The 13,476-nt window shown below is 36.6% G+C and overlaps 1 protein-coding gene across 1 annotated transcript; it reads left to right on the top strand.

The window, feature by feature from the left end:
• The first annotated feature begins 2,137 nt into the window (after nt 1–2,137).
• On the top strand, nt 2,138–11,455 carry LOC103705709 (COMPASS-like H3K4 histone methylase component WDR5B). The gene is made up of 2 exons (XM_008789530.4): nt 2,138–2,937; nt 11,055–11,455. Exons 1-2 carry the CDS (start codon nt 2,269–2,271, stop codon nt 11,361–11,363), a joined length of 978 nt encoding a protein of 325 aa, XP_008787752.3. The 5' UTR covers nt 2,138–2,268; the 3' UTR covers nt 11,364–11,455.
• The last annotated feature ends 2,021 nt before the right edge of the window (nt 11,456–13,476 follow it).

Below are 13,476 nucleotides of genomic sequence, written 5' to 3'. Positions count from 1 at the left end.
CAACAAATATTTTTTAATTTTCATTTTACGTCTCATGAACATGTGTAATGGAGGGCTTCTATATGTTTTCCTTTCTTTCTTTTTTTTCCGAGAGAAATGACCTCTATATGTATTATTTTATGAATTTAAGCATGTAGATGTTCATAGATAGATTTTTGTGAATGCAGCTTCAGCAACCTTCATTCAGAGACACAACATTTGTGAATCCACTTGCGCATTTGATAAAAAGATTAAAAGCAATAAATTCTTATCCTTTAATGTAGCTTCATGATGCATTCTTGCTTTTTATAATTCCACCTCAATCTTCTTTTTCTTTCTTTCTTTCTTTCTTTCTGAAACAAGTAATAACTTTGACCACTAGTAGATGCTCTTCTCTACTTTTGGCAGATACTGTCCTCATCCAAGAAGTGCCATGCTTTTCAGAGATTGCTTTCGAAGCTTTCCAACTATATATTGTTACTCTTTTGCTTATTATCTTCTTCTTTTACTTCTGCACTCAAGTGCAACTGAAGTAACCTTCTGTTCTGAAACTTCAACTCTTAATGAAATGGATGGAGCTCCTTGTCTTCTCCTTTGAGAAGAAACTCACTCCCCGTATGCAGACCACTAATAGAAACTCTCCTTATTGGATATCCCTCTTAATAAGGTGGTCTTGTCCTCCCAACATTGGATGCTGTGGATCTGTAATGATCTTACTAGAGAATTGAGATAGAGGTCTATCATAGCCTAAACACTTCTAATATCAGGAATTGAGAAGATGCCCCGACAAAGAAATTTGAAGGATTTACTTGTAAATCTAGATATTTTAGTTGGCTGTACTTAGGATACGTTTAACTAAGACCATGAAGAGATATAGTTCTTTTTTAATTGGAACCTTGACATTTCACAATATGAACCTCTTCCAATTTTTTTTATTGTCGCAATTTCTCCTTAGCAACCTTGCAGAATCCTGCTGAATTCTGTAGGATAACGGGAGAGGAAGAGTTCTGCAACCCCGATCTTGGTAGGATTAGAAGAAAAAGACCTCTCCAGATCTTTTCTTTCATGGCTCAAATTCGTCGTTCGGGTTCGCATCATGTGTCAACCCAAGTGGTGGGTTTCAGGGATAACAGTCCCAAATAGACTAAAAATTAAACCAAAAGAAAGAAAGTTCTTTAAATTTTTACTCATAATAATAAGAAATTTGGTTTCTGAAGAACGTTCCAACAATTAATCTAAATAATATTAACATTTGTCATGTACTGAATGGAAAAGGAGAAAATGTGTATACCTCATATCCTTGCAAAGAATAGGATTCAACACTCCACATACTTTCCTACAATATTTTAAAGAACAAATGAGCTGAGCAGCAAATGAAATTATTCTTCCTAAACTGTTTAGAACACAACATAATTTCTGCTATGAGGAATTTAAGCAGAAAAGATATCTTAGAGAGAAGTTGGTAATGAGGGTGTGAAGGTAAAGATTGTTAGAACAAGCCTAAAATATAAATTTTGCTTAATCTCTTTCATTACCAGTGGATTTTTCCACACATACCACGGTGTTTCTCGCATGTTTTCATAGTATAGAAAAGCAAGAAAGGAGGGAAGAAAAATGAATCTTTTAAAAAATTAATAATAGTACTAGAGACATATGGGTGCATTACTTTTTAGTATTATGGTTGCATATAAGTAGATGCTATTCATGGGGTTTGGGATTAGACTCCTATTAATAAGATTGTGAAGGCCCATGTGAGTGTGTGTTTAATTTTTATATTGACGAGAAGATTTTGAATATTTATATGAGACCAAATAATCAAATATGAGCTTTTGACTAGTTTTTTTAGTTGACAACCTGTGCTATTATAAATAATATCAGGATCTAAGGTTGACTACTGGCTAATTATAGCGCTTGTGATTGAGTTTGAATAAATTTAGATTTTAAGTGGAAGGGTATATAAGGATTCATGCGAGTTTGTGTTAGTCCCAGATCAATTATAATACATTTTGATTAGTCTTTTTAATCTTCATCAATTATAATACCTTTCGTAGAAGAATTTATGCGGGTTTGCATGTCGGAGCGACAACCTTAATACAAAGTTGATGGTCGTTACTTTCATTCTTCTTATAACCTACGGTAAAATTCCAGTTGACAGAGCTGCCAATGTTGCAAATATCCAGGGTTAAGCACTCAAAGTAGCCTTCAATCCCTCTTGCCGCCACCTCGTCGTTGGCCAACCCTCTCGGTACTCTCCATCGTCGGAACCCACAACACCACCCAGTGCCGGCGATGGCCTCCTCCGCCCCGCCCACTGGATCCCCTTCCTTCTCCCCACCGTACGTCCTCCGAGAAACCCTAACCGGCCACAAGCGCGCCGTTTCAGCCGTCATGTTCTCTCCCGATGGCGCCCTCCTCGCCTCCGCCTCCGCCGACAAGAGCCTTCGCGTCTGGTCCGCCGCTGACCTCTCCCTCCGCGCCGAGCTTTCAGGCCACGCCGCGGGCGTCTCCGACCTCTCATTCTCCGCCGACGGCCGCTTCCTCTGCTCCGCTTCCGACGACCGCACCCTCCGCCTCTGGGACCTCGCCACAGACGGCGCCGCTGCCCCCCTCAAGACCCTCACCGGCCACACCAACTTCGTCGTCTGCTGCGCCTTCAACCCCCAGTCCAACCTCATCGCCTCCGGGGGCTTCGACGAGACCGTCCGACTCTGGGACGTCAAGTCCGGCAAGTGCATCCGGGTCGTCCCCGCCCACTCCGACCCCGTCACCGCCGTCGACTTCAATCTCGACGGCTCGTTGATCGTTTCGAGCAGCTACGATGGGCTTTGCCGGATTTGGGATGCTTCGACTGGACGTTGTATGAAGACATTGATCGACGACGAGAGCCCGCCGGTGTCGTTCGTGAAATTCTCCCCCAACGGGAAGTTTGTGCTTGCTGCTACCCTCGACAACACCTTGGTACGACCACTGATTAACTTCTGAATTTTTATGATATATTTTCTTTTTTGTAATTGTGTCTGTGTTGATGAGTTCTATTGCATGAAAGATGCTTCTTTTTTGAAGAGAATAGAAAATAAAGGAATTTCGTCTACACGAACAAGATGGTAAAGAAAAGGGGGCATTGATGGATCAATATCTATCATTACAAATATACTTTTCAAATCACCTTCAACTCAGTGGCTTTCTGTCAAGGATATAATATCAAAAACCTGAAGTACCACCACGAAGAGAAATGTGATATAAAGTTGTATCTTCCTAATCTTCCTAATGGCATGATTTTTTTTTTCTGTGGGAAAAAATTGCGAAAAATTGCCCCTTAAACGAGCTTATTTTCAACCATTACCTTCTGAGATAAGAGCCTCCTCTGGAGGTTGATTTAAGGATCTAGAGATAACATGTTAGTTTTAGCAATCTTCATCGTATAATGTATAATTAGGATGAGATTGGGCATCTTGATGAATCGAAACTAAGGTTTCCAATCACTACCATATTGTCTCAACTCCTTATGGCATGCCATATTGACGCATAATGACATGGCCGTATCATCTGGTTCGGTGAACCGTGAGCAGATATGGGGGTCATAATGTATCTTGTACTGTACCAGCATACAAACAGTACGATAGCATATTTGAGATATTTTACATTTTATCCATGGATAAGCTTCCATATTAGCCAGGAAATATCCATTTAAGGATGTAATTTCATGGTTAGCCTAAGAGGCTTTTTTTTTTTTTGTATGGGCCTTTAGCTTGTTATAACTTATAAGTACCCGGAAAAATGGTTACTGCAATCTTCAGGGGATCTAATGGCTTGAAGAAATTCTTATGGAAAATTGTCATAAATTTATTCTTCAAAAATGTAGTCAGGCATTACGAGAAAAATGTCAAGAGCCAAGAGGTGAAGAATTATGTCATTCATCTATTTCTTAATAATGTACTCTCATGGATCATTTAGAGATGTGTGATTTCAGCATCCAAATTGATGAGGTTCTCTTTGGGGCCTTATTTAGGCATTTCTTGGAGATGGATCTAGTTAATACTTACTTTTATTTGCTTGGAGTAGCTTTGCTCTCACAAGGTTTGAGTTGATTGATAAACAATGCTGAACTTTCATTGGAGATAACCCAATTGTGCCCCATTCCTTATCCAAAATTTGCATAGTATTACTTATGTTCCTGGATATGGATTTATTTTGAATTTCAATTTGGATCTAGAGACAACTATAGATATTGATGTATTATCTTGTACTGATCCAGATGCGAGGATATAAGTACCAATATGGATGTCAACATAGCAAAAATATGGTTTCTTTCTATCTTAATGACATGTTTAAGTTTTTACATTATGTGATTAGTTTTTTGTTTTGTGATTTGTGTACGAACTCTCTTAGTATGTTTTATTTGATTTATCCCATAATATTGGTTGTATCCAGCTCATTTATGAATTTATTCAAAACAAACTCAGATATTTTACACATCTGATTTATGCCCAGAAGTGTCTAAAGAAAATACGTACACTGCTCATTGATTTTTAACTTTACGTATATTAAATAAATACAAATAATGCCTGTTATATATATATATATATATATATATATATATATATATGTATGTATGTATGTATATATGTATGTATGTATGTATGTATTATGTATGTATGTATGTATTCATGATACTATATCATCCTTCACTGGGTTTGCCATAAGTTCTCGATATTTTACAATTGAGTTTTATGTCTACTGATTGAAATGTTTTGATCAATTGCTGAAATTAGCAGGTTATAGTGCTTCTTGCACTTTAGTCGACTAAGTAATAAGCCCCGAGTTGAGTCATTGTCAACCGAACTTAAGAATAAGGAGGTCGAGGAGAGAGAAACAATGTAGCCGCAAAGCCGAACTTTGTAAACCTTTATTTCTTTCCTTTAAAGCTGAACTTTAAAGCCGAACTTAAGAATAAGGAGACTCCAATCTAATTTTGTTTACATCATACACCTTTGTCCATCTAATGGATGAAAATAATGGTAGTTAATTATAAAAGATAAGGATTTCACATAGGTCAGTTGGGAGAGAAGCGGTTGGTGGATGGGTGGAAATATCCTTATAAAAGGTTTTTTCTGTGTATATACCCTTATAAATATCTGAAATTACATGTATAAACTCATAAATTTGTTATTGACATGAATATCCTTATAAATTATTCTTTTTACATGTATATCATTCTATAAAATTGCATATATACCCTTGAAATTTGTTATTTACATGTATACCCTTATAATTATGGCTTTTTGCATGTACACCATTATAAATTACTTCTTTTTACATTTATGCCCTTAATAAAGGTGGACATGCTAAAAGAAATAATCTATGAGGTTATACACATAAGTAGTAAATTTGTAAACCTTTTCTTTTCCTTATTTTCTTTCTTTCCTTTCTTTTCCTTTATTCCCTTTTTTGGCACTTATGTGTTTGCTTAGATGCAATAAGCTACTCGAAAAACTTACTTTTTCTAATGGTGTGTTTTTTTGTTGCTTCTCCTTTATAAGGAGAGAAGGAGAAGCTAGAAGCTAGGTTTCCTAGCTTCTCCTAAAAGCGCTTTTTATCTTTTTCATATAGTAGTACTTTTCTGATAATGTTACCAAACAATTATTTTTCAGGAAAGTGTATTTTTTCACTTTATATGCCATAAAATCTCTTTTTTAAGCAATACCAAATATGCCCTGAGAAAATCTTGTTTTCAATTTTTTTATTCTAACAAAAAATGACAAATTTAGAGATTGATTTCTATATCTCCAAAAAACATGCTCCTTTGCCTGGAAAAGTCTTGTTTTTCTATTTCTCTTCCAAAAATTTCCTTGCAACACAACATCTCTTGAGGGCATTCGGATCCTTTCTTTGCTATGCCATGCAGTTAACCTGGAAATTAGAGGGGCTAGACAGCTTCCCTCCCTCTCTCTAATGTGGGGCTCTGGACTTACGAATTTTGAATCATCTATGAAAGTTAGATTGATGACAGTCTTTCAATTATGATAGTTGGTTGAAAAGACTGCTAAAACTTTATGAATGAACTCTTAAAGATACAGAATATTTGGTAAATACCCCCTAAACTCATAAAAAAGACTTCTGTGACTCGCTGGAACTAATCAAGGTTAGAATTTTGCCAGTTGATGCCTAATTGGGCTCTGTTTTCCTTAAAGACAATCCATAATCTAAACTATATATCAATTGTAAGCTCATGGAGATTGGTGACATATTTCAATAGTGATTGATATCCATGTCTGTGTTCTTATCAACTAACTAACAGAGGATTTGGATATGGATCTAGGATTAAGGTACCAATAGTATTACCTCATCTGACTGGTACCGTACCATTCCACAAAGAAAATACTGATCTATGCATGAACTGGGATATCCCGCTAGTCCTGCTTGGAATTGGTTGGGACCCCGGTGTCAACCTATTCGGCTGCTACCAGCTAGCACTCAATGTGTCTTTGTTTAGAAAAGAAGAGAAATGTGGCCATCCCTGCTGCTCTCTTTTCTCTCATCTTCATTCACAGGAGGGCCTAAGGCGTAGGAGAGAGAGAGAGAGAGAGAGAAAAGGAGAGGATACATAAAGGAGGGAAAGGAGGAACGCTCAGCTGAGAAATACAGAGAGACTTCCCTAGGAGTCAGGACAGTAGGGTCTTGGTACCATACAAACTGGGGACCAAAATACAGTGGTCTGCATCGGGTTTTAAACCCTCGATATGGATATAACAAAAATTTGACCTATATCCAATCTGTTTTCATCCTTATTTGGTAATTAGTCATATCAATCAATATTCACATGTGATTGTTTGGTTTTGTTACAAAAAATATAATTGTCTGTCGTTATGAAATTTGAATATATTTATTATTATTGCTTCTCTTCTTTCTATGTGGTGGGTCTCCACAGAAATTTGGATGATCACTATGAAATGAGTGAACGACTGTCTTTTAATTGTGATAGTTCGAAGAAAGGATTTGTAAAACTTACAACTAAGTTATTGACACATACATTTCTTAGCAAAGACTCCCTAGATTCATAAAAGAAACTCCATAGATTTTATTAGGGCTGTAAATTTTGCCACTTGATGCCTAAATGAGCCTCATTTTGCTCGAGAAACACAATCCACCATCTAATCTGCATTAGTTGTGAGCAGACATGGGAGTACATCTTTCAGCAGTCCAATTGACATCAATATCCATATTCTTATCCACTAACTAAAAGAGGATTTGGATATGGACATAACAAATATTCGGCCCCTGTCCTATCTGTTTTCATCCTTGTCAATTAATTTGTCATATAAATGAAAATCACTTGTAATTATTTAATTTTGAACTAGAAAAATAGCTAAAATCCTTATGAAATTTATATGTAAAATGTTGAACTAGATTATTTTTTGGATAATGCAAGATGTCTTGACCAATTTGGTTTTGACAGTCATGAAATTATGATTGTGCATGAGTTTCTATCCATACACTTTTGGAGATCATGTCCTGACAGTGTTTTAAAAGTTACAAGAGTACAAGTTTCTATTATCCCTAGAGCAATTTGATCTATGTGCATTACCTTGACTTTAGTAGACTAGGTAGGCCGCTTCATGCAGGTTTGGATAGCGTCTGGGTCCATGATAAGCGACAACCAGCCCTTGCATGTGAAATTTAACTTAGAAAGGCCATAACTTCCTCAAATTCGATTTGCAAGGTGTTACATGACCAAATGATTAGGTCGGTTAGCACTTCATTGAATTAAATGGGAAAAAACCCTTCACTAATCGCCTTTGTCGTGGATTTAAGCTTGTTTTCTGCCCCAAAACATTTGTCAGACCTGGTTTACTATATCTAGTAAAGTTTGACTGAAGTTTATTTTTCAATCTATAAGAACTTCAAGTATGGTGTAGAAGGCATAGTTGGTATGTAAGGCATCACATGGTGTTCTGTTGGAATTGCATTTTTTGTAATTTACAGCAAACCATACTTACTGTTAGAGGAATTGCTACTTTGATCAGCTGAGGAAGTGAATTCCAATTAAGAGAGATGAACCTTGTTAGCATAAACAAAGGTGATGCAGCCCCCTGCACCTGGGCCGCGAAATAGAATTATAGCCAAACAAATAGGAAAGGATAACTGGAGGGAAGATAATGTGTCTTTCTGTCCCTTTCCTCTTCCTCTTTCTTTTGTTCACCTGACAAAATAAAACCTAACATACTAAAAATTGTTAATATAGTATTTCAGGTTAAGACACCATGCCATGCAATTTGAACCCTCCAAATTGAGATTAGGGAATCGAATGTCAACCATGCAAACAAACGAACACCAAAACTGCAAATAAAAGTTCTAAAGACTAAAATTCTGTGACCAAATGTTAAGAAACCTGATCATATTAAAAGACCATTGTAGTCCTCAAAGGGGCTCTCTTATGACAGTTTGTAAAATTGCAAACATAAGAACCTTACTTTCAATTTTTCGTGGAAATTACTTTTCTCTTTCATGGCTTTTAGTTGGAGATTCGAGCTAATCAGATTGAAGAAAGAGATTACTTACCTTTTTGATTGGATGACAATTTTTGAGGATTTTGTTGAAGTTGACAGTTGGCATCATTCAAGTACAAGAACCTACCACTGGACAAGGTCACAAAGGTTGCATGCCATAAGAAATAACATTTTAGGTGGCTTAGGTGTTTAAGTAACAGATGATCTTAAGAATTGCAGCTTAGTTATGCCTCAAGAATGGATGCGTCTGTGTTAATTGGCTACACAATATAATTGAGTCCAGGATTACATGCGTTTAAGTAACCAAACATGTGAAAATAGGCAAAGGCATTTAATTAAAAAAAGCAGGTTTTATGAAGTAGAGAGATGTTGCCAGGTTATTTTGTGCTTGTCTGGCACCTTTAAGATTGAATATATTTTTTTTAGTACGATATTAAGGTTGACAATGTTACATGAATCAGAGAATTCGAATATGAGAGGGGTCCTAATTATAACATAGATGAGAATAAGTGGATAGTTCATATAGCTAGGGTCATGTTAGAAATGAATACAACCGTAGGGAACATATAGGACACAGCTTGAGGATAAAATGGTGGAGAAGCAGCTTAATAGTGATGGGCTTGTTCATCAATAAGCTGAGAAGTCCCTAGCAAGGTGAGCAAATTATATTTCTGTTGAATGCGGAAGCAGAGGAGCAGAAGATATCAGGTAATATAGATAAAAGTTGTTAGAAATGATTTCAAAATTTTGCTGTGGCAGCTGATGGGATTCTTATTGAAATGAACATATAGGAAGAATACAAATACTGAGAAAAGATCTATAAAAGCTGCCAGTAACTACAGATACAGCTCTCGAAATGAGTGGATAAGAAGATTCTGTAGACCTGACCACACGTGTGTAAGTTCATGCATGTTTTGCTGTGCTTACATGTGCAGTGTTTGTCCAGCATGATTATAAATCATATCAATTGCTGCACTCATGCTATAATATTAGTAGAGTTTCTTATTATTCATCTGGATCATTTATCAATTATTAATTGTAAAGTCTCTTGTCAATTGTTAATGCTATGTCTTCATAATATAGGTTTCCTGCCATTTGGATTAATTTATTATACTATATAAACAAATTTATCTAAGACCCGAAATATTTCTTAGCTTTTGCTTAAAGGCTTAAATAATTCTATATGCTTCAACGATTTCTTTTATCTTAAAATGGTTATATTGCACTTAAGTGCTCCATGTCGAAGCTAGTATTACTTTTTATGTAATCAACTATACAAATTGAAGAGTCTGCCTGACCACTTCTGCATTTCAATGTACTTTTATTACTCTTTTTTATGATTACTATACTCCCCTTGAGAGGCATAAACAATACGCACACACATACCCAAACACACTAGCAGACATATAATAATATGAGATGTTTGATATATGTTTATGCTGTAACATCATTACCTTTTACTATCACTTGATGTAGTAATTCTGGCCTGTTAGTTTATGTTATTAATGAGTTTGCATATTTCATGTTGATTGTTTGCTACTATCACAACCCAGGACCCTGGACTTTGCTAGCCGTAAGATATTATTTGGACTTCTTGGCCCTTATCCAAGATCTATCCATTGCATAACTGATGTGGGATTAAGCACATGCCCACACAGGTCCTCACAACTACTATTTTTTGGTATTTGTTGATCTAGCAAGTCCAGCCTTTGTTGATCAATTTGTTAGTTTCTTTGCACCTTTGAGTGATCTGAACTTTTTCAACTGGATTTTTTAAAAAAAAAAAACAAAATCTTGGGGGCATGACTGTTCCCTTAATCATGTTCATCTTGATAAGTAGGTCATAGGATATCATCATATGGGTGGGCCACCTTGGATGTATCTCATGTAAAATGTTTTTTTATGGCAATTTTTAATTGTTAACTGAATCTACAATTGTTTATTTCTTGTGATATAGAGGAAATGCATGCTGTGTTAATATTGTTGTTTCATTTATCTTCTTAGAAAAATTAGTTTGAGGTTAAAGATCGTAATAATCACTCATGGGCTATTTGTCAAAGAAGATTGCCATCTACATTGACGTAAAAGAACTTGATACTTTTTTGCTTGGTGTGCTCCCTGCTCTACGGAAATGTTTTTTCACAATATGGAAAATTCCAGTGGTCCAATTATTTACATAAACTGGAGTTTATATCAAAATTTATAAAGGTGGAGCAAGACATTCACCCAGTTTCTCATAACCATTATTCACCATCAATCCCATCACAATCACCTCCATCCTCCCTGGTTCTATATATATCTTCTCCTCTAACAAATATTTTCCTATGCTTAGCATACCCATGAAACTTATGCACTGAATGCCAATCAAACTCGTTTACTTTCTGGATAACCAATGTCATGCATCTAAACACACACTCAGGTATGGCTGTTGTTGCATTTATTCAGCTTTGGTTGAATGCAATGGAAAATGAAGTAGAATTTGCAACTCCCTAGTTCTCATGATATTCTGACTCTAAAAATATTATTTGTTTTGTTAATGATCCATGAATCATGTTGCCTGCTGTGCAGAGACTATGGAACTTCTCGACTGGTAAATTTTTGAAGACATATACTGGGCATGCCAATCTGAGATATTGCATTCCAGCCACATTTTCCATAACAAATGGGAAGTACATTGTTAGTGGTTCAGAGGATAACTGTGTATACTTGTGGGAGCTTCAGAGCAGGAAGGTGGTTCAGAAACTGGAAGGTCATACAGACACTGTTATTGCTGTTTCTTGTCACCCCTCAGAGAACATGATTGCGTCAGGTGCACTCGAAAAGGATAAGACTGTGAAGATATGGGTTCAGAAGGGTGAAGATCAAACGGAAGCCTGATTGCACACATTGCTAACTCTTTCCTAATGTTGTAACTTGCTCTGTATTAATCAAGAGTTTTCTTTAATCTAGGTTATTTTCTTTGAGTGATATTGTCCTGCCCTTATTTTGGTGACATTCAAGTAGGAACTCCTGGCTCAAGTTTTCTGTTTTGAAGCTATTATGGGAGCGAAATAGCTGATAGATACCTTTTCACCAGTGCTAGAGCTCAGAGTAGACCAAAAGAAATAAAAGAAACAGGTATTGCTGATGCTAACATATCCCCTCACTGTTCATCCATTGTTAGTACATAATCATGTGAAGACTCTTAACCCACAACACTTGGATGGAATGGGAGCTTTTTCTTTCTTGATCTTTGCTTTAGCCATGCTGCATGTTATCTGATGAAGTATGTTAATATAATAAAAACTCAGGTACGAGATCTTAATAATTAAATTGTTTCCTTGATATTTCCAATCAATAACCGTAACCTCAATATGGATTTGTTCACTTTCTCTGAGAACAATTTCGTATGCTTTATTTATTTATTTATTTTTTTTTTGTTAAATTAAACAACTTGAGAATTTGAGAGTCACCTTGCAGTATACGATGAACTCCCATCCAATGAGCACAAGTAGGGCAAGCACCCGAAATCAATTGAAATGTCCATTATTTTTGAGATGAAACTGAAATGTCCATTAGTAAACATAGTGACTGCTTTGGATTCTTATTGGATGAGCATGTGGGCTGTGTTTTCTATTTGTCTATAACCATGCGATAGTCTCAACTCCATCTTATTGGTGCCCAACTTGGCCGCTATAGCTTCTGCTAATTAATTAACGTGCGTATGCCCCCTCCCATGGGATCATGGGTAATTGATAATCTTTTATGATATTAGAAATGAACTTATAATCATAATTTCATAAGAAATAAATTATAAATTTTCTGTTGAGATTTATATTTATTATATTTACATCCAATAACTTGTAAAATCTACACCTACACCTAGTTTAATTAACAGTGTTATGTGACTTAAGATTATTTTGGTCATTTTTGATTTTTTTCTTTTTGATATGGCATTTGGGTTTCATTTAAGATTAACGGTTTGAGTAATGTTTTGTTAAGTTATGAGTTAAAATATTTTGGAAAAAATAAACCTTATTGGGGTAAGATATAGGATATGTTAGGTTGCACCGTTGATGTGCCCTATCAGCCCAATTTTTGTTATTTAGAATTTAATCTTTGCGGCTACGCCCTCTTGAACTCATGCGAGATTTCAATAAAGAGCAATACATGGAAATACCCCATATATCTGCACTGCTAAAATGATGAGATGATGCATGCTTGCGGGTGCAGATGGTAGAGGAGTTGGGGTAGTAGTAGTCGTGCTAGTAGATGTTCCTAAAAGATTTAGATACTCTTGCCATTGGGAACCGGTCAAACCCACATGCCGAATTTATGGCGGTCGTTGGAGATCTTGACTTGTATGCCATCCAAATCGGAATCGGATAAGGGTCATCGAGCGCCTTCATAGAGAGAATGGTCGATATCAAGATGGAGCTGGGGCTTTTGTGGAGTCAGTTGGCTGCAGAAAAAGTTGTTGACACCCAATGTAAAGTGGTAGAGATGGAGGCAGAGCTGAGAGGAGCCCAAGTTCGGACAAAAGAGGCGGTGCTCCGGGCTTTTGAAATTAGGAGGGAGCTGCAGATCGCTCTCCATCAAGCTGCAGAGGCAGAGGGGAAGGCCACTATTGTGATGGAGTGTGAACCTTCGGCCGGATTTAAGTGGGACGTTATAAAGTCCTCGTAGGGACTGCTCGGCTGAGGTCGCCTCCTTATTGAAGGAGTGTGATGCAAGGTGAAGGTCATACTCTTTCTAAATGTTGTAGTTGACAAGGATCTAACTATCCTCAAGTTATTCTTGGAAGAGGAGGAAGCATTGCCTTGAGGGAGCGTGACTCTCCAATCAACAACCTCTTCACCCAATCTATCTGGTTTGTAGAGTCAGTAATGTTTGAGTTTATCTCCTTTTGTGCGGTCCTTTGGCTATTAAGGTGACATTATTTTGTAATTACAACAAGGAATGGAAACAATTTTGGCTTATTTTTTGTTGCCTCATTTTTGCTCGGGCTTGT

Source organism: Phoenix dactylifera, chromosome 1, assembly GCF_051530095.1.
Source record: "Phoenix dactylifera cultivar Ajwa chromosome 1, Ajwa_hap1_PhDact_Kaust_v1.1, whole genome shotgun sequence".
In the NCBI taxonomy this organism is placed as follows: Eukaryota; Viridiplantae; Streptophyta; class Magnoliopsida; order Arecales; family Arecaceae; genus Phoenix; species Phoenix dactylifera.
The sequence above is the reverse complement of the archived record's forward strand: the minus strand, read 5'-3'. Positions and strand labels throughout refer to the sequence as shown.